The sequence below is a fragment of the Natrix helvetica genome (assembly GCF_964273705.1).
Source record: "Natrix helvetica genome assembly, chromosome: 12".
Classification (NCBI taxonomy): Eukaryota; Metazoa; Chordata; class Lepidosauria; order Squamata; family Natricidae; genus Natrix; species Natrix helvetica.
The window spans coordinates 15,046,811-15,069,261 of NC_138556.1; the positions used below are offsets into that span (position 1 = coordinate 15,046,811).

A 22,451-nucleotide genomic window follows, 5' to 3' on the forward strand; every position below is an offset into this window, starting at 1 on the left:
GTGCAGGAGGCAGCGAGTGTGGTCACCTCATGGCTGCTGCTATGTTGTAATATTTTTGCGGAGGGCTTATTTTCAGGGGAGGGTTTATTTTAGTGCATGCACTCAAAAGCCCGATTGGGCTTATTATCCGGGGAGGTCTTATTTTTGGGGAAACAGGGTATTTTAGCTTCGGCATCCTATTAATGTTGCCTTCTCTAAAGATTCTTCATAGCAACCATTGATATAAAGGGAGGATATTAACGCTTCTTTTTTCTTTCCATCTGTTGTGAATGTTCCAGTGGTGGGTTCCGGGAGGTACAGCCTAGTACAGGTGTACTGGAATGACCTTTCGTTGGGCCCACCTGCCCGCCTGCGTTCCTTACATCCTTTTGAGGGAAACAGGCCAATTGCGCACGCATACATAGCGTACGGTGCCTGCACGACATCGCCAAGCAGCTGGGGCATCACAGGGTGGTAGCATGCGCATACCAGTTGCGACGGGATCCAGAACCACCGCTGGATTGTTTGTGTGTAACTCACAAGCGTCACAATTAAATAACTCAAGGAGATGTTCTAACTTTGGCCAGAGAAGTTTTCCACTCTTAATTGCTAGGACTGTGTGTCACTTCCTCTGACTTACCTTGGAGGTGGTGGCAATTAGCTTGGATAGATAATGCCAGTTTAAATGTAAAAGAATGTAAATTAGATTTTTTTTTCAATGTGAAAAACACATGTAAAAGAACATGGCCTTTGATGGTGAAATGTAGAAGACCACTAATGAGGCCAAAACGTTGATGGCTTGAAGAGGAAGTGGCTTTTTTTGCAAGAGAATGGGGAACTTCATGAAACATTCTAATGCAAATTTACACGCCTTGCCGCCTATGATCAGCCGAATTTCTGAATTTCTTCCCCGCTCAGATCTGTCCTCCCAAATGGTTCGGTTGAGAACCAAACACCGAGATGCCACTAGTGGCAGATCATTTATGGCTCTGACGGGAACTGGGTGGGTGGAACTGCCAGCATGGCAGTGGAAGATTGGACCATGTGATGGGTTTGTGGGGGTGGGGGCAAGATCTTGAACTTTCAACTGGGTGGGGAAACCCGGGAAGCTTTCAGATTTGGGTTTTCCCAGATGTGCCAATATGGCTCCCTTCATAAATAGGAACTTTGAGGAATCCTTTGCCTTGGACTCTGATTTAATTTGGGATGCTATTTGGAACCCTGACCTTTTCCTCTATTGTATTTCATTCAGGATGACTGTCTCTTAAAAGTCTGGTATCCCATGATGGGTTGGAAATCATCACTCCGTCCTCAAGAGGGAGACGAAACCAAAAAAGCATCTGACTCGACCCACTTTGCGTTTGTCTACCTTTCACATCCCCGGGCAGTGACGGGATTTTCATGGCGACACACTAGCAAATTTATGCCCAGGTTAGGATAAACTCTGGAGGAAAATGACGACCTTCCTCACCCACCCCCAAAAAAGAAGTATCATGTACTTCCTTTGTGCTTCTCCTCCTCAGGGGATCAATTTGCAATGTGCTGCTGACTTCATGTCAGGATGGTGTTTGCCGGCTGTGGGTGGAGACGTTGCTGCCAGAAGATACACTTTTGGGGGAGCAGATCTGCGAAACCAGCACATCGAGCATCAGTTCCGGCACCAGCTTCTCGCACTCAGGAAGGCACAAAGACAACATTCAGCATGCTTTGGAAGTATGACGAGTGAAAGGATTGGGGGTCAGATGCTCCCTTCGATTTGTCTGGAATTAATATCATCTCTTAGTAGCAGAGATTCAAAATCAGCAATGTCAGAGTCTAGGAAAGTGTGTCCTTCCTTCTGCTGTAACTTACTTTCTTCCTTCCTCTGTAATCTCCTTCCTTCCTTCCACTGAAACTTCCTCCCTTCCTTCTGCTGTAACTTCCTTCCTTCCTCTGTAACCTCCTTCCTTTCTTCCTTCTGCTATAATCTTTTTCCTTCCTTCCTCTGTAACCTTTTTCCTTCCTTCCTTCCTTCCTTCCTTCCTTCCGCTGTTCCTTCCTTCTTTCCTCTGTAATTTCCTTCCTTCCTCTGTAACCTTCCTTTCTTCCTTCCCCTGTAACCTCCTTCCTTCCTTTCTTCCTTCCTTCTGTAACCTTCCTTTCCTCCTTCTACTGTAACTTCCTTCCTTCCTTCATCTGTAACCTCTTTCCTTTCTTTCTTTCTTTCTTTCTTTTTTTCTTTCTTTCTTCCTTCTGCTCTTTCTTTCTTCCTTCCTTCCTTCTGCTGTTCCTTCCTTCTTTCCTCAATAACTACCTTCCTTCCTTCCTCTGTAACCTTCCTTCCTTCCTTCCTTCCTTCTTCTGTAACCTTCCTTTCCTCCTTCTGCTGTAACTTCCTTCCTTCATCTGTAACCTCTTTCCTTTCTTTCTTTCTTTCTTTCTTTCTTTCTTTCTTTCTTTCTTTCTTCCTTCTGCTTTCTTCCTTCCTTCCTTTCTTCTATACCTTCCTTCTTTCCTCAATAACTACCTTCCTTCCTTCCTCTGTAACCTTCCTTTCTTCCTTCCTTCCTCTGTAACCTTCCTTTCTTCCCTCCTTCCTTCCTTCCTCTGTAACCTTCCTTCCTTCCTTCCTTCCTCTGTAACCTTCCTTTCTTCCTTCTACTGTAACTTCTTTCCTCAGTATATGATTAAAAATTGGACAAGATAAGACACCAGGCCAAATAGCTGTTGGACCTTAGTCCAACATCTTCTCTATCTGTTGCTACTTTGGCCCAATTTTAGCAAGAAAACTGGCTTATGTTTCAGAGGTGCATATTCACTCTGGATTAAAATGACCTTCCTGGTGGGATTTTGTTTTGGGTTTTTTAAAAAATACTTTATTTTTTGATCTTCTCTCCTGATCTTCCTTCTTTTCCTTTGCTTCAGACAATCCATCATCTGAAAAACCTGAGGAAGGGCCAGCGAAGATCTTCGGTGCTTATCACTCACGCGGAAGACCTGCCCAACCAGCTGGGAGTCCATGAAGTGCAGCGCCATATCTCTCACCATGCGAATGCACTCTGCCATTTCCACATAGCTGCGAGCATTAACCCCAACACTGGTGAATTCTGTATTTGTATTTCTTGCCTATCCTACATAGTAGAAGTCTGTCAATCTTCCTCTACACTGTATGTACACTAAGCAGAAGAACTTAGCTTTCTCCATGGTAGAAGATCAGCCTTGGTGGTGCTTCACACTTTGTAATGGGCTTTTAAATTTAGCACTAGCAAAAGCTCTTTGACTTGTATAGAGTGGTAGACGTTAGATGGATTAGCAGTAGCTTTTCCTTTTAGACTTGGAAGGTAGAGCAAGCTATAGCAGGATGACTTTCAAAAATAAAATTGCAGAAGAAAAAAAAGTGAAACAGCAGAAGACAAAAGAACGAGAGGAAGAGGGAGTGAGGCGGAGAATATTATTCAAACACATACCTTTTGCCTTTTTGCTTCTTCTGTCGTTTTATTTTTTTTCCCCTTTGTCGTGTTTATTTTGCAGACAAATGTATATGTAGGCTTCCTCTTACATAATTTCACACGCAGTTTCAATAAAAAACGGTCAGGCTATTTAGTGGCTATTTAGTGACAATAGTGGCAGACGTTGAATTTGGTAGCTTGTGTTAATTTCCTCTTGAAAAGTAGGTTTGTCACTGGGGAAATGGTTGATCAAGATGTTGTAACACCCTTTTAAGCAAACCGGTTTCCCAAGCCCCTGAAAACATTGGATAACTTTGTAAATGTCTAAATCGAGGTGTGGTTTGTTTTTTGTTTTTTTCTCCAAACTGTCCCTTCTTCAGATATTCCGCCGGCTTTGGTGAAAACCGCTTTTAATTTCGACGAAGGCAGCGAAGGCTTTGTGGTTCATTGGCTAAATAATAAGGAGTTCCATTTTACGTCTTCCACGGAAATATTTATGCAGCACTTACGAGAACTGGCAGATCAGCAGACGAGAGGGGCGGAAGAAGATGCGTTTCAAAGAGGAGCCGGAGAGAAAGAGAGAGGCTTGCGCATGAAACTTGATCATGGTTAGTTGCTGATACTTCTCCTCTCCCGGGTTTAGGAGAATCCATAGCTAACATTATGGCCGGTTCGGAGAACCTCCAAATCCCATCCCTGGCTGGCCACGCCCAGCCCTTCCCACCCCTCCCAGGAGTCTCCACGCAGCCAATTTTGGATGTTTGGTTAGTGCAGGGCCCATGCATAGGTTTAGGGAGGGGGAAAAACGGGCCTCCTGGAAGTTCCCAGAAGGCCGGAAATGTCCCCTCCCTTCTCCGCCGCCATGATGCAGGCGGCTGACTGGGCCATGGCCACCATGGCCACGCCCACCCAGCAACCGAGCAGAGAACCTGTGGCTGAAATTTTTGAAGCCCACCCCTGGACAAAACTCATTTAGCAACCGAAATGTTGGGCTCAGTTGTGGTCGTAAGTTGAAGATTACACATAGTGAGAAATGTTTGATAATACTTTGGAGGATTCCGATTTCCTCACCTCAGTGCACTTTTATGATCAGCCAACTCACGTTCTAGCAAGTCAAGGAAATAGTAAGGGAAAATTTTCCTGGTTTCTGTATATCCCCCATGAGAAGCTTAGATTAAACCTTTTCCGTAGCAATTCGATCTCAGTGCTCAGAATAGGAAATGCTGAATGAGGGTAGTCTGGAATTTTGTGTCTCCTGTTATTTCTTTCTCTGTTGTCCGCAACACAACGTCATGCAACCCAACGGCTCCTGGTCTTTTGATCTTTTCTTTTAGAGTTGTCCCTCGACCGAGAATCTGAAACGGGGACCGGCTCCTCAGATCACGACGATGGAGAAAAGGAGGGAAGTCCCAAAATCCTTTCTCCAGCTGCTTCCCCAGTTCCACTTCCTACTATCTTGCTTGACAGGAAGATTGAACTTCTGCTTAAAGAATGGAACCAAAATCCAGACATGCTCTTCACCATTCATCCCATCGATGGGACCTTTTTGGTGTGGCACGTGAAACATCTCGATGAGTACAACCCAGGCATCTTTCGACAAGTTCAGGTAGATGCATCTTCCAAGACTTCATTCCTGTATTCAGAGAAGAGGAAGGAAGTATTAAAACCCACGGTCTCCTCTTGATGTCCTCTTGCCCACAGATGCTATTTGCTGATTTTTCTAAGTGCAGGTTAAATGGAACGATGCATTTAATGGCCACATCTAGTTTTCTCTTCTTTTCTCTCCTCTCCTCTTCTCCTCTCCTCTTCTTTTCTCTTCTCTTCTGTCCTCCTCTCATCTCTCATCTTCTTTTATCTTCTGTCCTCCTCTCCTTTCTTCTCCTCTCCTCTATGTTTCTCTATTCTCCTCTCCTTTCCTCTCCTCTCCTCTGCCCTTCCTATTTCTATTCTATCTTGTTCTGATAATGTGTGAAAGCAAACATTGGATAGAAAATTGCCCCCACAATGTCAAAATTGTCAAAGTTAATCTTGGGGGAAAAAACAGCTGGATTTGACCAGCCCCATGCAATATGGACAACAATGAACCAAATTCACACTGGCCATGGTAGATGTGCAGACGCCCTCTATAATTGAGATAAAATACCATCACCAAATTGTGACGGGGCTGAAAAAACAAACTATCCAACATATAGTATGTCAGAGTAGTAGTCACCCTGTGCAAACTTTGACAATGTAGAGGCAAAGAGCCAAAACAGGGCCTGTCACAGAGATTTCCTGGCTGTACAAGTGAAGCAAAAATTATATATGTAATCTAGACATACGTTTATAATATTTTAGATTTTATAGTTTGTATGTCAACTCATAAAGTTGCCATGGTGGGGAAAGGGAGGTGGGAGTGCATTCCATGCATTCTTTCAGCTAGAGTCGAATCTCAGATTACTACAGCAGGCTTGGGAGGGGTGCGCCTCATTGGGGAATGTGATTTATGACACAGACTGAGGGGAGGGGAGGAACAAGGGCAACGTTCAGCTGTAATTCAAATGAGGCTCAGATCTGACTGGAGTAAGGTCTTGCCAAAATGTGCTCCTAATAAATGACTAGTTTTCTTTTGAAATTTGGTTCGAGACTCATGAATCAATTCGGGCATCTTTCGGAAACCTGAGATTGTATTTTTACCTCTCTGCATTTTTATCGGAATGGGATGTGAATGCGCCACACGATAAATAAAACAGATAAATGTCCTTCCTTTTTCTTTCTAGGTTTCCTTTTCTTCTCAGATTCCCGTGGCCTTCCCATCGGGCGACGCCAGCTCCCTCAGTAAACACATCATGATGTACGCCTGCCCAACCTTCTTAAAGGAAAGCAGCAGTGTCCCCGCATGGAAAAGAACTAGCATTTCAGGCAGCCTGTCTGGATGCAGACCCAGCGGGTTCCAGGATCAGTCGAGCGGAAACCTGTCCACTCCCACCGTCATGATGATCTCCAAACACATCGACGGCTCTTTAAACCAGTGGGCCGTTTCTTTCGCGGATAAATCCGCCTTTACCACGGTCCACACCGTAACTCACAAGTTTCGGTACTGTGGCCATCGGTTCCACCTCAATGACCTGGCTTGCCACTCGGTGCTACCACTGCTGCTGACCTCGTCCCACCACAATGCTCTTCTGACGCCCGAGGGTGATGCCCCCTGGGATTTGGAAGGATTAAATAAATCGGCGGATCCCTTGGGCCCCACTTTGAGGACCCCAGCCAAGCAGCACCTGCAAAATGCAGCCACCCGTACGTTCTACAACCCGGATGCGATCTACAGTGAGCTGATCCTTTGGCGAGTGGATCCCATTGGGCCTTTGTCCTACACAGGAGGAGTATCAGAACTGGCACGCATTAATTCTCTCCATACTGCTGCTTTCTCGAACATGGCCTGGCTGCCAACTCTTATCCCTAGCTACTGTCTGGGTCAGTACGATTATTTCCTCTCTCCCAGCGTAGGAAGCCAGAATGTTCATTCCCCCTTTGTCATGTACAAGTAACCAAGAACAGGAGTTGAGTTGAAAGCTCTAAAAGTGTATTAGATACAGGTTAACAGAGTTGGAAGGGACCTTGTAAGTCATGTAGTCCAACTCCCGCTCCCTTCACAAGCAGGAGACCCTACACCAATTTCTGACAGATGGCAGCCCAGTCTCTTCTTGAAAGCTTCCAGGGATGAAGCTCCCAAAACTTCTGAAGGCAACTCCTGTTCCATTGGTTGATTGTTCTCACTGTCAGAAAATTTCTCCTATATTTCCAGGTTGAATCTCTCCTTGGTCAGTTTCCATCCATTATTCTTTGTTTGGCCTTCAGGTACTTTGGAAAATAGCTTGACCACCCCCCTCCTCTCTGTGGCAGCCCCTCAAATATTGGAAGACTGCTATCCTGTCTCCCCTGGTCCTTCTCTTCACTAAACTAGCCATGCCCAGTTCCTGTAACTGTTCATGGTATGTTTTAGCCTCCAGTCCCCTAATCATCCTGGTTGCTGTTCTCTGCACTCTTTCTAGAGTCTCAACATCTTTTTTATAGTGTGGTGACCAAAACTGGATGCAGTACTCTAGGTGTGGCCTTACTAGGGCTTTATAGAGTGGTATTAGTACCTCGCGTGATCTTGATTGTATACCAAAATAACAAATAGCTTATCTAGCATTGAACTGTGTGGCTCTTACTCCATCCTGACCTATTCTCAAATTAGGGACGTACTGCAATTCAGCCAGTGCCTGCTTCGTGGTGTCCGACGGGAGGAGCTTGAGGCTGTATCAAGCTGTGGTCGATGCTCGGAAGCTTCTAGATGAACTCAGCGACCCCGGCGCTTCCGTAAGTTTCATGGGATGATTGGATTGGATTTGACTTGACTTTGGCTCTCTAGTCCTGTGATGGCGAACCTAAGGCACGTCTACCACAGGTGGGACACGGAGCCCTCTCTGTGGGCATGTGCGCTGTCACCGGCTGTTCTTTTGGTTTCTTTGCACGCGCATGCACGCCAGCTAACTGGTCTTCGGGTTTCCAGCACTCCGTACACATGTGCGCACGATCCAGTTTGAGCACTTGGTGACTTGCACACATGTTCTGGTTTGGGTACTGAAGTGAGTCGGGCCCAATTTTACAAACCCTTTTTTAGCCACAGTTGTGAAGTGGGTCACATGATCGTTAAGCAAATCCTGCTTTCTCCCATTGACTTCGCTCACCGGAAGCCAGCGGAGAAGGTCACCAGTCGGGGCCATGTGGTCCCAGAGTCCTGCAACCTTCATCAATAAATGCTGTTTGCCAAGCACCTAATTTGGATCGCATGGCTCTGAGGCTGCTGCGACATCATAAATGTGAGGAGGGGTTTTAAGCAGTGGTGGGTTTCAAAATTTTTTAGAACCTCTTCTGTAGGTGTGGCCTGCTTTGTGGGAGTGGCTTGCCGGCCATGTGACTGGGTGGGCGTGACCAACTTGTAAAATGTGGTGAAACTCACTTAACAATGCTCTTGCTTAGCAACCAAAATGTTGGCTCAGAAACTCTGGCATTTGAAGCACACAAGTCTTAAAGCTGTCAAGTTACAAGACCCTTGCGCCCCTAACCCTTTAGAAAAAAAACCCCCAGGGGTGTTCAAACCTGACAGCTTGAAGACTTGTGGACTTCAACTCCCAGAATTCCTCCTCCAGTCATGTTGGCTCAGGAACTCTGGCATTGAAGTGTGCAAGTCTTAAAGCTGTCAAGTTACAAGACCCTTGCACCCCTAACCCTTTAAAAAAAACCAGGGGTGTTCAAACTTGACAGCTTTAAGACTTGTGGACTTCAACTCCCATAATTCCTCCTCTCGCTCTTCATCTTGATGATGTGCGGACGGGCGGGGGGAGGGAGCTGGAACCGGTTCTAAACGGCACGGTAGATTTGTGGAACCTCTTCTATAGAAGAGGTTACAACTGGCAGGAACCCATCCCTGCTTTTAAGTCACCTTTCTCAATGTTGTTGTAGCTTCAAATGGTCGTTCATGTTGTGGCCCACCAGCAGCCAGTGGAGCTGGCAGCAGAGTCGGACAGTGAGGAGGTTGGGGAGGAAGATGGGCCAGTCCTGGAGTCTGGGGAAAGCTCTGATGAGGGCTCTGTGTCGGAGGCAGAGAGGGGGCCAGAGCCATCTGACAGTTATCAGCTGCCTTCAGAGTCAGACATCAAATGGAGGGAAAGGGGAGTGGGCTTTTGCAGGAAGCAATTCTTCATTTGGTCCTTAGATTCATTTCAGGAGTGTGAAGATCTGTCCGTGAATCTCAGAGACTCTGTGCCCAGAATCTTTCCTTGCACAGCACTTCATTTGGAAAATATTTACATGGCAGCTTTCCAAAATAGATAAGGTCTGTAATCCTAAATATTCCTTTGAAGGATTGTTTGCCAGGCCTTCGCTGAATGTGAATGAGAGGAATTCACATTCGTTTAAGAAAAGGGGTTTTGTCGGGACCAGGACTCTGCCTCGTGCTTTTTGGGGAAGCCTCGGTCAGAACAGTTCAATGGATGGTTTAAAGTCGAGGAGTATCTGTATTCTCCTCTGCTCTGCTTTATTTTACTCCAAATGTAGATTGAGACTTGAAGCTGTTGTTTAATATTATTTTAAAGTATTTGACGGTGCTGGATTTTTTTCATGTTTCCTACTTTAGAAACTGATTGGAGAAGTGTTTAACATTGTAAGCCAGCAGTCAACAGCTCGACCTGGATGCATTATTGAACTGGATGTCATAACTGACCAGGTAAATCACTTACCTATTATACTTTAGACTGGTGTTTAAGTTTTACTTCTTAAGATTCCAAAGGTACCTGACAACCAGTATTAGAAGTAGTTAAATAGCAATAGCTCATGTACCGCTCCATAGTGTTTTTACAGTACTTTCTGAGTGATTTACAATGTCAGCCTGCGACCCCCAACAATCTGGGTCCTCATTTTACTGACCTTGGAAAGATGAAAGGCCGAATCAACCTTCAGCCGGTCAGGATCGAACTGCTGGCAGTGGGTAGAGTTAGCCTGCAATACTACATTCTAACCACTGCGCCACCACATCCTCCATGAATCTGTTCACCTGCCACCCCCTTTTAAAACCATCTAAATTGGTCACCATCCTTAAATCCAAGGGGAGCAACTTGAATGTTCCAACTACTCAAAGAGTAAAGACATTTCTCCTTTTTTGTTCTCCCTGAATCGTCTCATATTAATCGTAAGGGGTGCTTCAGGAAGAAACAAATGTATTTGTTTTATTTAGTAAGTTAGCTTGTCAAACATGTACAAGATGACAGGTATAACTATAAACGTAAGTATGGACAGAGTAAATGGGTACGAATAAATGGAGACAGTATGACAGGGAGGTACGCATGCTTGTGACTTATGCACGCCCCTTTATGGACCTCTTAGGAATGGGGTGAGGTCAACAGTAGACAGTCTTAGATTGAAATTATGGGGGTTTGAGGCTGTAACAACGGAGTCAGGTAGAGCATTCCAGGCATTGACCACTCTGTTGCTGAAGTCGTATTTTCTGCAATCGAGTTTGGAGCGATTTACCTTGAGTTTGTATCTATTGTTTGCTTGTGTATTATTGCGGTTGAAGCTGAAATATTCAAAATAGTAGAATATCTTCTCTGTAAAGATATTCTATAATCTGTTTCTTCTTTATTCCTTGGGGAACTAAATTTTCTGAGTATGAAAGTGTTAAATGATAGACCCAAAGGTGCTTTTTCAAAAGGCAACTCAACTTGGTTGTTCCTTGAAGATGTTGCTCTCCTCATCTAAGAAGCTTCTTCAGTGTTGACTGAAGAAGTTTCTTGGATCAGAAATAAAGAAGCTTCTTGGATGGGAAGCGAAACATTTTCAAGGAAAAACAAAGTCCAGTTGCCTTTTGAAAAAAAATACCTTTGGGTCAACCATGCAGGATGACTGAGAGTCTCCATAAACATGTTAAATGATAGACGAACTTATCTGTGTAAAGCTCGCATGATAAAATGCCTGACACTTTGAATAACACTGTAAATAAGTACTTGGAAAGTTGTGATTTGCTTGTTTTTCTTGACTCTTCTCCTAGTGTGGGTCCAACACACAATTACTTCATGTCTTTCAAGAGGATTTCATTTTGGGTTACAAGCCGCAGAAGGAAGAGGTGGAGCGGAAGGAAACAGAGATATTTTTCCAACCTTCTAAAGGTCTTGTGATGCTTTTTGTAAGCTAATTGTATCTGTAAATCTGGCTTTCCAGAACAATGGGGTTTATACGTAATGCTAAATTGAGCAGAGTGGTGGCCTAGAGGTGGAGCTCTCACCTCACAGTCAGGAGGCTGTGTGTTCAATCCTAGGTAGCGGCTGATAGTTCTCTAAGAAAATACACAAAGAGAAAAAATCTGCTGTGAGCTCCATGGAGGCATCAGGAAGGGCATCTGACCAGTAAATGCTCAGTTCCATTCAGTCACAAATTCCACCCCAATGCAAGGGATTACAGGATCATTAAAAGAAAAAAAACACATCATGGTAAACTATAATCTGGTTTCCAGTCTGTGGCTTGATATGAGGTGTGAAGACTGCCATTCTGATGGAAGCATTATGTGAGATGTAGGGATGGCAGATTAAAACAACGGTGATTAAAAATTACCAACCACTGAACCTTTGTGATGGAGGAGAGGAGAATGAGGATTTGGGATTTGAGTCACTCAGTCATGAAATACATGACATGGTTGGTTGGGTAGGGCTGCAATCTTAGCTTAATGTCTACTCTAGAGAGTAGAGGTACGTGCAGGATGGGAAATGTTCTCTTTCATATACATAACAAAGGCAGTGCAAGCAGGATTTGGCTAGGCTATTTTTAGGGGGAGAATTACCATCTGGCCAAGCCATAATCCAGAAATTCCTGGTTATTCCAGTTTCAACCAAGCCAATTTCAGACAAGTCTAGCAGAATAATCAGCCAAATCCCTGTCTTCTTTATCACCACTGCAGGCTCAACCAGAGAAGGCCAATACTATGATCCTCTTGTGAGCATCATAGAGAGATGGATGGATGATTGATTGATAGATAGATAGATAGATGATGATAGATAGATAGATAGATAGATAGATAGATAGATAGATAGATAGATAGATAGATAGATAGATAGAAGAGGGAGATGGATGGATGTATTTTGGATGGATGTTATCTATTCACTTCTATGATGCTCTTGTGAGATAGAGAGATGGATGGATGGATGGATGATAGATAGATAGATGATAGATAGATAGATAGATGATAGATAGATAGATAGATGATAGATAGATAGATAGATAGATAGATAGATAGATAGATAGATAGATAGATAGATTGATGATAGAAAGATAGATAGATAGATGATAGATAGATAGATAGATAGATAGATAGATAGATAGATAGATAGATAGATAGATAGATAGATAGATAGATGATAGATAGATAGATGATGGATGTTTGAGAGAGAGAGAGATGGATGGATGGATGGATGGATAGATAAGAGAGAGAGAGAGAGAGAGAGAGAGAGAGAGAGAGAGATGGATGGATGGATTTGGGATGGATGTTATCTATTCTTCTAAAATGACACAACATTTATTTTTTATTGCAATATCAAGTATGCAATGCATTTAATTTCTCAACAGGCTATCGCCCCCCACCCTTCTCTGAAAAGTTCTATCTAATTGTAATTGAGAAGGACACCAATGGCTGCTCAATTCTTCACATGTGGCACTTGCACCTTAAGTCTGTCCAAGCCTGTTTAGGTGAGTGAAGCTGTTGCGGATTAATACCATTGAATTTGTGATCTTTGTAACGGTAGGTGCATTCTTTTGTTTGACCACTTTTATACTGTTTCCCAATCTGGACCAAACAGGATCCCTTACCCTCCTGTTAAGTCAGATCAGACTGCTGAAGATCTCGTAGGCTACAATGCAATGGTCATTAGCCCAAATCAAATTGCACCCACGCACCTATGGAATTTGATTGCCTTGATTGTGACCTTAAACACATATCGGGAATGAGTCCCATTGATCATGGTGCAAGTCACACACAGGAAATCAGGAGCCAAAGGGGGTTCACATGAATACACGTTTATTACACACCCTTTACAAGAATCTGGGCTCTTAGCAGTCAAAGTGAGTTGGTGGTAGATAAGAGCTAATGGAATTCAGGGTTGGGACTGGACTTAGATGTCTCCTGGGGACATCTAAGGGACTCGAGATGGATGGCGCTCTTGATCCCTCACTCAGGCTTTGCCTGGAGATCTCCTACAGCGTGAAGAGGCTTAGTTCCAAACATAAGAGATGGAGGGACCAAAAGCTGATCCCTAAAGTATGTGTCACAGGTGTTATGTCTGCCTTGCATGCAGGTTTATCCCTCTATGGCATTGATCTTCATTATTTTGTGATGCATTTCCTGCCACTCTAGGATTTACCTCTATCTGCTCCTGTGAGGCACTTCTTGTTCCGTGTGTGTGTGTGTGTGTGTGTGTGTATACAAGCCATCATTAAGACTATATATCTATATCATCTATATCTACATACATACATACATACATACATACATACATACATACATACCTGTCTGTCCGTCCGTCCATGCATCCATGCATCCATCCATCCATCCATCCATCCATCCATCCATCCATCCATCCATCTATCTATCTATCTATCTATCTATCTATCTATCTATCTTATCCATCTCTATATATCTATATCTATCTATCTTTACCTATCTATTTATCTATCCATCCATCCGTCCATCTATCTATCTATGTATGTATCTATATATTCTCAAGGATGGCTTGTGTAGCCTTTTAACTGCATTTGTATTAAACTACATGAAACAGTATGTTTGCAGACAGTTAAAAGTCAATAACATAACATTCTTCTGTTTTCGTCCTGTTCATATATGCCTTGAATGTTTCACTTTTAAGAAGAAGGCAAAATAAAAGCAGTCTGCCTTCGTTCCACTAAAGCGGTTTTGTCGATTATGCTTCTTGAAAGGATCGTCTGCGGAGGTCCATTCGTTGGGGCAGCAGTTAACTGTTCCTGGGCAGCCGATGGCCGATTCTTCAACCGAAACTTCAGCTGGCACAATGCCGATGCTGCGTTCTTCATCGGTGGCTAATCTTCAGACGGCTAGTAAACTTATACTGAGCTCCAGCCTGGTTTACAGTTACCCCCTGGATCTGCCCCCTGGGGTGGAGGTTGTACGAGCTACTCCTTCTGCAGGTAAAATAGGACTTTACCCTTTACCCTAGCGATACCCTTTGTGGACGGGCACTTGAGATTACCAGCAAATTATGCAGAGAGATTGGGAGCTGTCCCCAGTTTATTGTAAGACTATCTGATAATCCAGCGCTGCCTGGGTATTTATTTATGCCAGCCCTCCTTCCATGAACGTCACCGCAATTTCTAATGTTGGATTTTTCCCCCGACCAGAGGGAGCCCCCTTGTGGAGTACTGTGAAGCCGTTACCATGGCAACTCCACAGTAGAATCCATTTTAAGGCACAACAGGCCGCATCTTAACAGAACACACACCCCGAGGGGTGTTAGCGGTATCTTACCCCCACAGTATTTGTTTCCAGAGAGTAAGTCATCTGTGTACCAAGTTTGAAGTTGAAATTGCTTGAGGCGTTCCAGAGTTATAATGGAACATACACACACAGACACAGTCATTTAGATAGACAGATAGATGATAGATAGATAGATGATAGATAGATAGATAGATAGATAGATAGATAGATAGATAGATAGATAGATGATAGATAGATAGATAGATAGATAGATAGATGATAGATAGATAGATAGATAGATAGATAGATGATAGATAGATAGATAGATAGATAGATAGATAGATAGATAGATAGATAGATAGATAGATAGATAGATGGTAGATATAGATGATATAGATATAGATGGATGGATGGATGGATGGATGGATGGATGGATAGATAGATAGATAGATAGATAGATAGATAGATAGATAGATAGAGATAGATAGATAGATAGATAGATAGATAGATAGATAGATAGATAGATAGATGGTGATGGTGGTATATAAATGTTTTAAATAAACATATTTAGCCACTTCCATATAAAATAACTATATAACCTTATACCAAAGTTACCATTTGGGGCCCCCAAAATGAGCAAAAACGTTTTGCGAAAATGGACCCATTTTGTGTCAAAAAATGGGCATGCATAGCCTTTAGGAGGCTTATAGAGTGCTCCTGGGGGCTGGGGGGGTCACAAATGAGTAAAAAATGGCCCGTTTTTCACTTGTTTTTGCTCTCTCCTGTCCCTCCAGCATTCTGGAAGCCTCCTGAAGGCTATGCACAGCCATTTTTGCAAAGTGGGTGGGGTTTTGGGAAGCAAAAAATGCTGTACTCAGTGTATAAGACGCAGCCAGATTTTCACCCTCTTTTTGAGGGAAAAAGGTGCGTCTTATACTCTGAAAAATACAGTACCTAGTTTAAATGCTACCCACGTGGGTCAGCCTGGTGGTTCACGCCTGACAATCGATTTGCTTTGAAGTTTGCGTTCATGAAACTGTTATTTCCAATCCTAATAATTATCTGATTTAAACTCAGGACATCTGAGTTCCTCCTCCATCTATCCCGTCTGTCTGGCCCCGTATTTGTTGGTGACGTCCTGTTCAGACAATAAAGTTCGATTCTGGAGATGTTCCCTGGAAACTACAGAAAACGGCCAAGGGGGAACAAAAGAAACCTATTCCTGGAAGAAATGGCCTTTGATGAACGATGAGCAAGAAGACGCCACCAGCACCGTTTGCATCGTGGGGAGACCAGTTGCCGTTAGCTGCTCTTACACTGGCCGCTTGGCGGTGGCCTATAAGCAACCCATTCAGCCGAGCGGAGTCGTTTCCAAAGAATTCTCTATGCACGTGTGTATCTTTGAGTGTGAGTCTACCGGAGGATCGGAATGGGTTGTGGAACAGACCATCCATCTGGATGACCTCCTTAAAGTCGGGAGCGTCCTGGATTCCAGGGTTAGCGTAGACAGCAACTTGTTTGTCTATAGTAAATCCGAAATCTTTTTGAATAAGGACCGATACCTTAGCCCAAACATCAAGCACCTGGTCCATTTAGACTGGGTTTCCAAGGAAGATGGTTCCCATATCCTTACGGTCGGGGTTGGCGCAAATATATTCATGTACGGACGCGTCTCGGGAGTTGTGACGGAACAAACCAGCAGCAAAGATGGCGTGGCGGTCATTACTTTACCGCTTGGCGGGAGCATCAAGCAAGGCATCAAGTCCAGATGGATACTTCTGAGATCCATTGATTTGGTGTCTTCGGTGGATGGCACCCCTTCCTTGCCCGTTTCCCTTTCTTGGGTGCGAGATGGTATCCTGGTGGTGGGAATGGACTGTGAAATGCATGTCTATGCCCAGTGGAAGCATGTGCTAAAATCTGGGAATGCAGAAAGCAACGGTTTTCCCCTTGATGACTCCCCCATGATGGACCCGCTCAAGGCTAGCTTGCTAGCCAAAAAAGCCAGCATCATCGACGGAGCGGGCGTAGTGGATGACGTCTTTGGAACCCCCACCGTCATTCAAGACGGCGGGCTGTTCGAAGCCGCTTTCGTGCTTTCACCAACTCTGCCCCAGTATCATCCCACCCAGCTTCTGGAGCTGATGGACTTGGGGAAAGTCCGCAGAGCGAAAGCTATCCTCTCCCACCTCGTCAAATGCGTCGCAGGCGAAGTCGCTATCGTGAAAGAGCCGGAAGCGGCCGACGGGAGCTCCAAGCGCCATCTCTCCCGCACGATCAGCGTGAGTGGCAGCACGGCAAAGGATGCCGTCACCACCGGGAAGGAAGGCACGCGGGATTACACCGAGATTGATTCCATCCCGCCGCTACCATTGTATGCCTTGCTGGCAGCCGACCAAGACTCCACCTACAAAACGGAGGAAGCCCCTAAACAAACCAAAGACCTGAGAGATCGTAGGAAGAGGAAGGCTGAGGATCAGTACTCCGATCTTTTCCAGGTCCAGCAAGTCACCACCGATGACTTCATCGATTTTGAGCCAGAGAGAAGAGAACATAAATCCAAAGTGATTAACCTTTCCCAGTATGGGCCAACGTACTTTGGCCAAGAGCACGCCAGCGTCCTGTCAAGCCATTTAATGCACTCAAGTTTGCCCGGACTGACTCGGCTGGAGCAAATGTTCTTGGTAGCCCTAGCGGACACTGTGGCCACCACGAGTACTGAGCTGGATGAAAACCGAGACAAGCACTACTCAGGTAATAGCAATAGCACTTAGACTTGTATACAGCTTCACAGCTCTCTCTAAGTGGTTTACAACATATTGCCCCCTCCAACAATCTTGGTCCTCATTTTACCGACCTTGGAAGGATGGAAGGCTGAGTCAAACCTGAGCTGGTCAGGATCTAATTGCCAAACTCCTGGCAGTCAGCAGAGGTAGCCTGCAATCCTGTATTCTAATCACTGTTCCACCAAGGCCCTTCCTTCCTTCCTTCCTTCCTTCCTTCCTTCCTTCCTTCCTTCCTTCCTTCCTTCCTTCCTTCCACCCTTCCTTCCTTCCTTCCTTCCTTGTTTCCTTCCCACTTAGCAATAACACTTAGACTTATATACCACTTCACAGTGCTTTACAGCCCTCTCTAAGCGGTTTACAGAGTCAACCTCTTGCCCCCAACCATCTGGGTCCTCATTTTACTCACCTCGGAAGGATGGAAGGCTGAATCAACCTTGAGCTGGTCAGGATTGAACTCCAGGCTGTGGGCAGAAATTACCTGCAATACTGCATTCTAAGCACTGTGCCATTATGATGTGCCTTCCTTCCTTCCTTCCTTCCTTCCTTCCTTCCTTCCTTCCTTCCTTCCTTCCTTCCTTCCTTCCTTCCTTCTTTCCTTCTCACTTAGCAATAGCAGTTAGAGTTATATACCGCTTCATAATGCTTTACGAAGTGGCTCAGTGTCTAAGACACTAAGCTTGTCAATCAGAAAAGTCGGCAGTTTGGTGGTTCAAATCTCTAGTGCCACGTAACAAAGTGAGCTCCCATTACTTGTCCCAGCTTCTGCCAACCTAGCAGTTCGAAAGCATGTAAAAATGCAAGTAGAAAAATAGGAACCACCTTTGGTGGGAAGTAACATCGTTACTTCGGCGTTATTTCGGCCTTTGGCGTTTACTCATGCCGGCCACATGACCACGGAGACGTCTTTGGACAGGCGCTTCGGCTTTGAAATGGAGATGAGCACCGCCCCCTAGAGCTGGAAACGAGTAGCACATATGTGCGAGGGGGACTTTTACCTTTAATGCTTTACAGCCCTCTCTAAGCGATTCACGGAATCAGCCTGTTGCCCCCAACAATCTGGGTCCTCATTTTACCCACCTCGGAAGGATAGAAGGCTGAGTCGACCTTGATCCTGGTAAATAAGTGGCCCAATCTTTTAGATGATCCTTTCACAAAGTGTACAGAATTGTGATTGTATTGTAGTAAAATACTTGGTTTGCTTTTCCAGGCAGAGATACTTTAGATGAATGTGGTCTGAGGTATTTGCTAGCCATGCGCTTACACACCTGTCTTCTAACATCCCTTCCGCCTTTATATCGCGCCCAGTTACTTCATCAAGGTAATATGTTTGAATGTAATAAAAGCTAATCAATGAGAAAAATATGACTGTATTACTTCTATATGCTTAAAGAATAAGATTATATTTTTAAAATTGGAAACCGATTTCTTTGGGCCATTGTGCAGGGGTTTCGACGTGCCACTTCGCTTGGGCGTTTCACTCGGAAGCAGAGGAAGAACTGATCAATATGATTCCTGCCATTCAAAGGGGAGACCCCCAGTGGTCTGACCTAAGAGCCATGGGGATAGGCTGGTGGGTCAGGAATATCAACACGCTCCGACGGTGCATGGAAAAGGTAAGCGGAGGTACTATATAGAGCCAGCTTGGTCTAGTGGTTAAGGCACCAGGCTAGAAACCAGGAGACTGGGAATTCCAGTGCCACTTTAGGCATGAAAGCCAGACGGGTGGCTTTGGGCCAATTACTAAGAGACTGAGAGATCTAGTCCTGCCTTAGGCATGAAAGCCAGCTGGGTGACTTTGGACTAATCACTAGGAGACTGAGCTAGATCTAGTCCTGCCTTAAGCATAAAAGTTGGGCTGGGTGATTTTGGGCTAATCACCAGGAGATTGGGAGTTGTAGTCCCTCATTAGCCATGAAAGACAGACGAGTGACTTTGGACCAATCACCAGGAGTCTGGGGTTTCTAGTCCTGCCTTAGCCATGATAGCAGTGTTCCAGTATCTCAGGGGTTGCCACAAAGAAGAGGGAGTCAAACTATTTCCAGGGCACCTGAGGGTAGAACAAGAAGCAATGGGTGGAAACTAATCAAGGAGAGAAGCAACTTAGAAATGTGGAGAAATTTCCTGACAGTTAGAACAATTAATCAGTGGAACAGAAGTTGCCTCCAGAAGTTGTGAATGCCCCAACACTGGAAGTCTTTAAGAAGATGTTGGATAGCCATTTGTCTGAAACGGTATAGGGTTTCCTGCCTAGGCAGGGGGTTGGACTAGAAGACCTCCAAGGTCCCTTCCAACTCTGCTATTGTATTAAATTGTATTATTGTATTATATTTATATTGTGCACTGTTTTCCCCAAGGAGAGGGAATCAGAGTATTTTTTTCAAATATCCGTACATTGTACCGGGGTCTCCTGCCCTGAGTGACACTGTGCGCCGATGACACGTTGCCCTCTTCTGTTCAATGCGCCACAGGTTGCAAAATCCGCCTTCCAGAGGAACAACGATGCACTAGATGCTGCTCTTTTTTACCTTGCAATGAAGAAGAAGGCCGTGGTCTGGGGATTATTCCGGTAAGTAAGTAAAGCGAGGAAATTGGTCCAGGGTGTCAGGCATGGTCTACAAGAGGCATCTGCCAAACAACAGGAACGTTTGCTTCTGGATACTAACCGCAGTGTAACCTGGGTATATTTACTTAGATGTCAATCCTGCTCAGTCAGAGATATGCCCTACTGTGGTGGCTCAAAATGCAGCTTGATGATATTTCCCTGCAGTTCCCAGCACGATGAGAAGATGACCCAGTTCTTCAGCCATAATTTCAGCGAGGACAGATGGCGCAAAGCTGCCCTGAAAAACGCCTTCGCCCTCCTGGGGAAACAGAAGTTTGAGCAATCCGCAGCTTTCTTCTTATTGGCGGGGTCGTTAAAGGATGCCATCGAGGTATGGGTTCAAAAGCACAGGGTGAGCTCAGAGGGAAGGCGGGACGGATGGATGGCCAAACAGGTGGATATATGGATGGTTGTGTAGATGGAAGTATGGATAGGTGGCTGCGTTGAGGGACCAACGGAAAGATGGATGGATTGGTGAGTGATTGTGTGGATGAATAGATGCATGGATCCATGGAGAGGGGCATCGATGGATAGATGGATGGTTTTGTCAATGGATGGGTGTGTGTGTTGATGGATGGACAGATAGATGGTGCTTGGCTGAATGAATGGACAGACAGACTGATAAATGTGTGCATGGATGGACAGATGGCCTGGTGGGTGATTGTGTGGATGCATGGATAGGTGTGTTGATGGACAAATGGTGATTTTGTCAATGGACTGATGAACAGATGGGTGGTTGGATGAGTGAACAAATGGTGAGTGTGTTGGACAGACGGATGTGTAGATGTGTGGATGGATGGATGGATGGGTGGGTGGGTGGGTGGATTGATGGATGGACAAACAGATGTGTGGATATGTGGGTAGAAGAATGACACAGGTGGCTGTGTCAGTGGACTGATGGATAGGTATTGATGGATGGATGGACAGGTGAGTGGGTTGTATCGATGGACGGACAGGTGTGTTGGTGTGTGGATGAACTGATAGAAGAATTGGAGAGTGTCTTAGTGGACCATTAAATGGAGAGTTTCTTTTGTTTATCTCTTCCCTTAGTTTAATATTGGCTTCTGTGTTGTAATTTTGCTTCTTGATAAATCAATTACATGGTACTTAGAAGACCTTCTTCATGCTTCCCTTCCCACCCGCAGGTATGTCTTGAGAAGATGGAAGACATCCAGCTGGCTTTAATCATTGCTCGCTTGTATGAGTCTGAGTTTGAAATCTCCTCCACCTACACAGCCATCCTTTATGAAAGGATTTTGGGCTGTAAGAAAGATGGAACCGGGTTCTGTTGCACAAATTTGCACCCAGATCCTTTCCTGAGAAGTCTGGCCTACTGGGTTATGAAAGAGTACACAAGAGCCCTTGATACCTTACTGGAACAAACCCCCAAAGAAGATGATGAAAATCCAGGTGAAGAAATGTCAGATTATTTGGAGAAGCTCGGTCTTGAATGGGGAAGGTAGACAGAGAGATTCTGTGGAATCTTTGGTGGTCTCTGAGCTGGGTTGTTTTCTTGTAGACGTTTCATTATCCAACTAAGTAACGTCATCAGGGCAACCAAGCTCAGGTAAAGAGCCACAAGGAGACCACAGTTCAATCCTTAGCTACAGATATTCTCTTCTAAAGATGCGTTCATTATACAAGATGTTGATAGTCACTGGCCTGACCTAGGCGTCCCAAACCACAAATCAGACTCCTTGTCCCGACAAAAAACCCCTTTTATTAAGTTACTGTAAACTCCTCTCATTCCCATCCTGCAAGGGCTTTCAAGGGAGGATTTACAGTCACAGACCTTATCTGGCTTGGAGAGCTGCCAGGCCGATATCTGCAAAACTTGGCAAGGAGTCTCGGAGAGTCACAAACCAATGAAGCGAACTAATTGTCTCCTGCAAACTCCACTCCCCTTTTGCTCCTCTTTTATTTCCTCTGGGAGGGGCCATTCATCGTCCACCTGTGGCCTTACTCCCATTGTTGACCCCTGTTCTTTAGCTCTTCTCTCCATCTGGCAACTATGCGCATGCGCACACTGGGAACAGGCTCCAGCTGTTCCTCTGCCTCACTGATGTCTGACTCCGAAGGCAGTTGATAACTGTCAGACGGCCCTGGTCCCCTCTCTGCCTCCAACACAGAGCCCTCATCAGAGCCTTCCCCAGACTCCAGGACTGGCCCATGTTCCTCCCCAACCTTCTCACTCTCCGAATCTGCTGCCAGCTCCTCTGGTGGGCCACAACAGTCACATTGTATGTTTATCAACACACTTAATGTGGTTAACTTTGCTATTGCTTTGTACAAACTCACTTAGATTTATGTAATTATGGGTCACTTCAGTGTAGGTTGTTGGGTATCTTCCTACCTTTAAAGAGCAGGTTCATTCATAAATGGGTTCAGAATGTATCTTAATCGACATCTAGGTTCGTTTGGGTGAAGACTTCTTACAGATCAGCAATCTTGCAAGAGCGACCAGAAATTGCAAGATTGCGCAATTAACCAAGTAGCCACCCATCTGCCATAGATCGTGTAGAGATCTTGTAGCAGCTTCCAAGCCACCAAATAACATTCTATTGAATATTCTCAATCATCCATGGTTGTCCCAAAAGGCCACTGGACTTTCTTTTGGGGTTTTCTTTCCTTTTGAAAAC

General features: G+C 44.8%; 1 protein-coding gene across 5 annotated transcripts in view; it reads left to right on the top strand.

Moving 5' to 3' along the window:
- Window positions 1–1,235: 1,235 nt before the first annotated feature.
- Window positions 1,236–22,451, top strand: part of DMXL2 (Dmx like 2) — a 52,462-nt gene continuing 31,246 nt past the window's right edge. For all 5 annotated transcript variants that reach the window (XM_081964876.1, XM_081964877.1, XM_081964879.1 and 2 more), the window contains exons 1-17: window positions 1,236–1,410; window positions 1,503–1,692; window positions 2,884–3,058; window positions 3,788–4,015; window positions 4,742–5,013; window positions 6,167–6,863; window positions 7,630–7,751; window positions 9,571–9,660; window positions 10,981–11,098; window positions 12,549–12,668; window positions 13,911–14,138; window positions 15,502–17,178; window positions 18,418–18,528; window positions 18,654–18,823; window positions 19,679–19,776; window positions 19,978–20,143; window positions 20,958–21,222. In XM_081964876.1, the coding sequence (XP_081821002.1) occupies window positions 1,262–1,410; window positions 1,503–1,692; window positions 2,884–3,058; window positions 3,788–4,015; window positions 4,742–5,013; window positions 6,167–6,863; window positions 7,630–7,751; window positions 9,571–9,660; window positions 10,981–11,098; window positions 12,549–12,668; window positions 13,911–14,138; window positions 15,502–17,178; window positions 18,418–18,528; window positions 18,654–18,823; window positions 19,679–19,776; window positions 19,978–20,143; window positions 20,958–21,222 (4,876 nt within the window). In that variant the 5' untranslated portion in view covers window positions 1,236–1,261. The remainder of the gene's footprint in view (window positions 1,411–1,502; window positions 1,693–2,883; window positions 3,059–3,787; window positions 4,016–4,741; window positions 5,014–6,166; window positions 6,864–7,629; window positions 7,752–9,570; window positions 9,661–10,980; window positions 11,099–12,548; window positions 12,669–13,910; window positions 14,139–15,501; window positions 17,179–18,417; window positions 18,529–18,653; window positions 18,824–19,678; window positions 19,777–19,977; window positions 20,144–20,957; window positions 21,223–22,451) is intronic.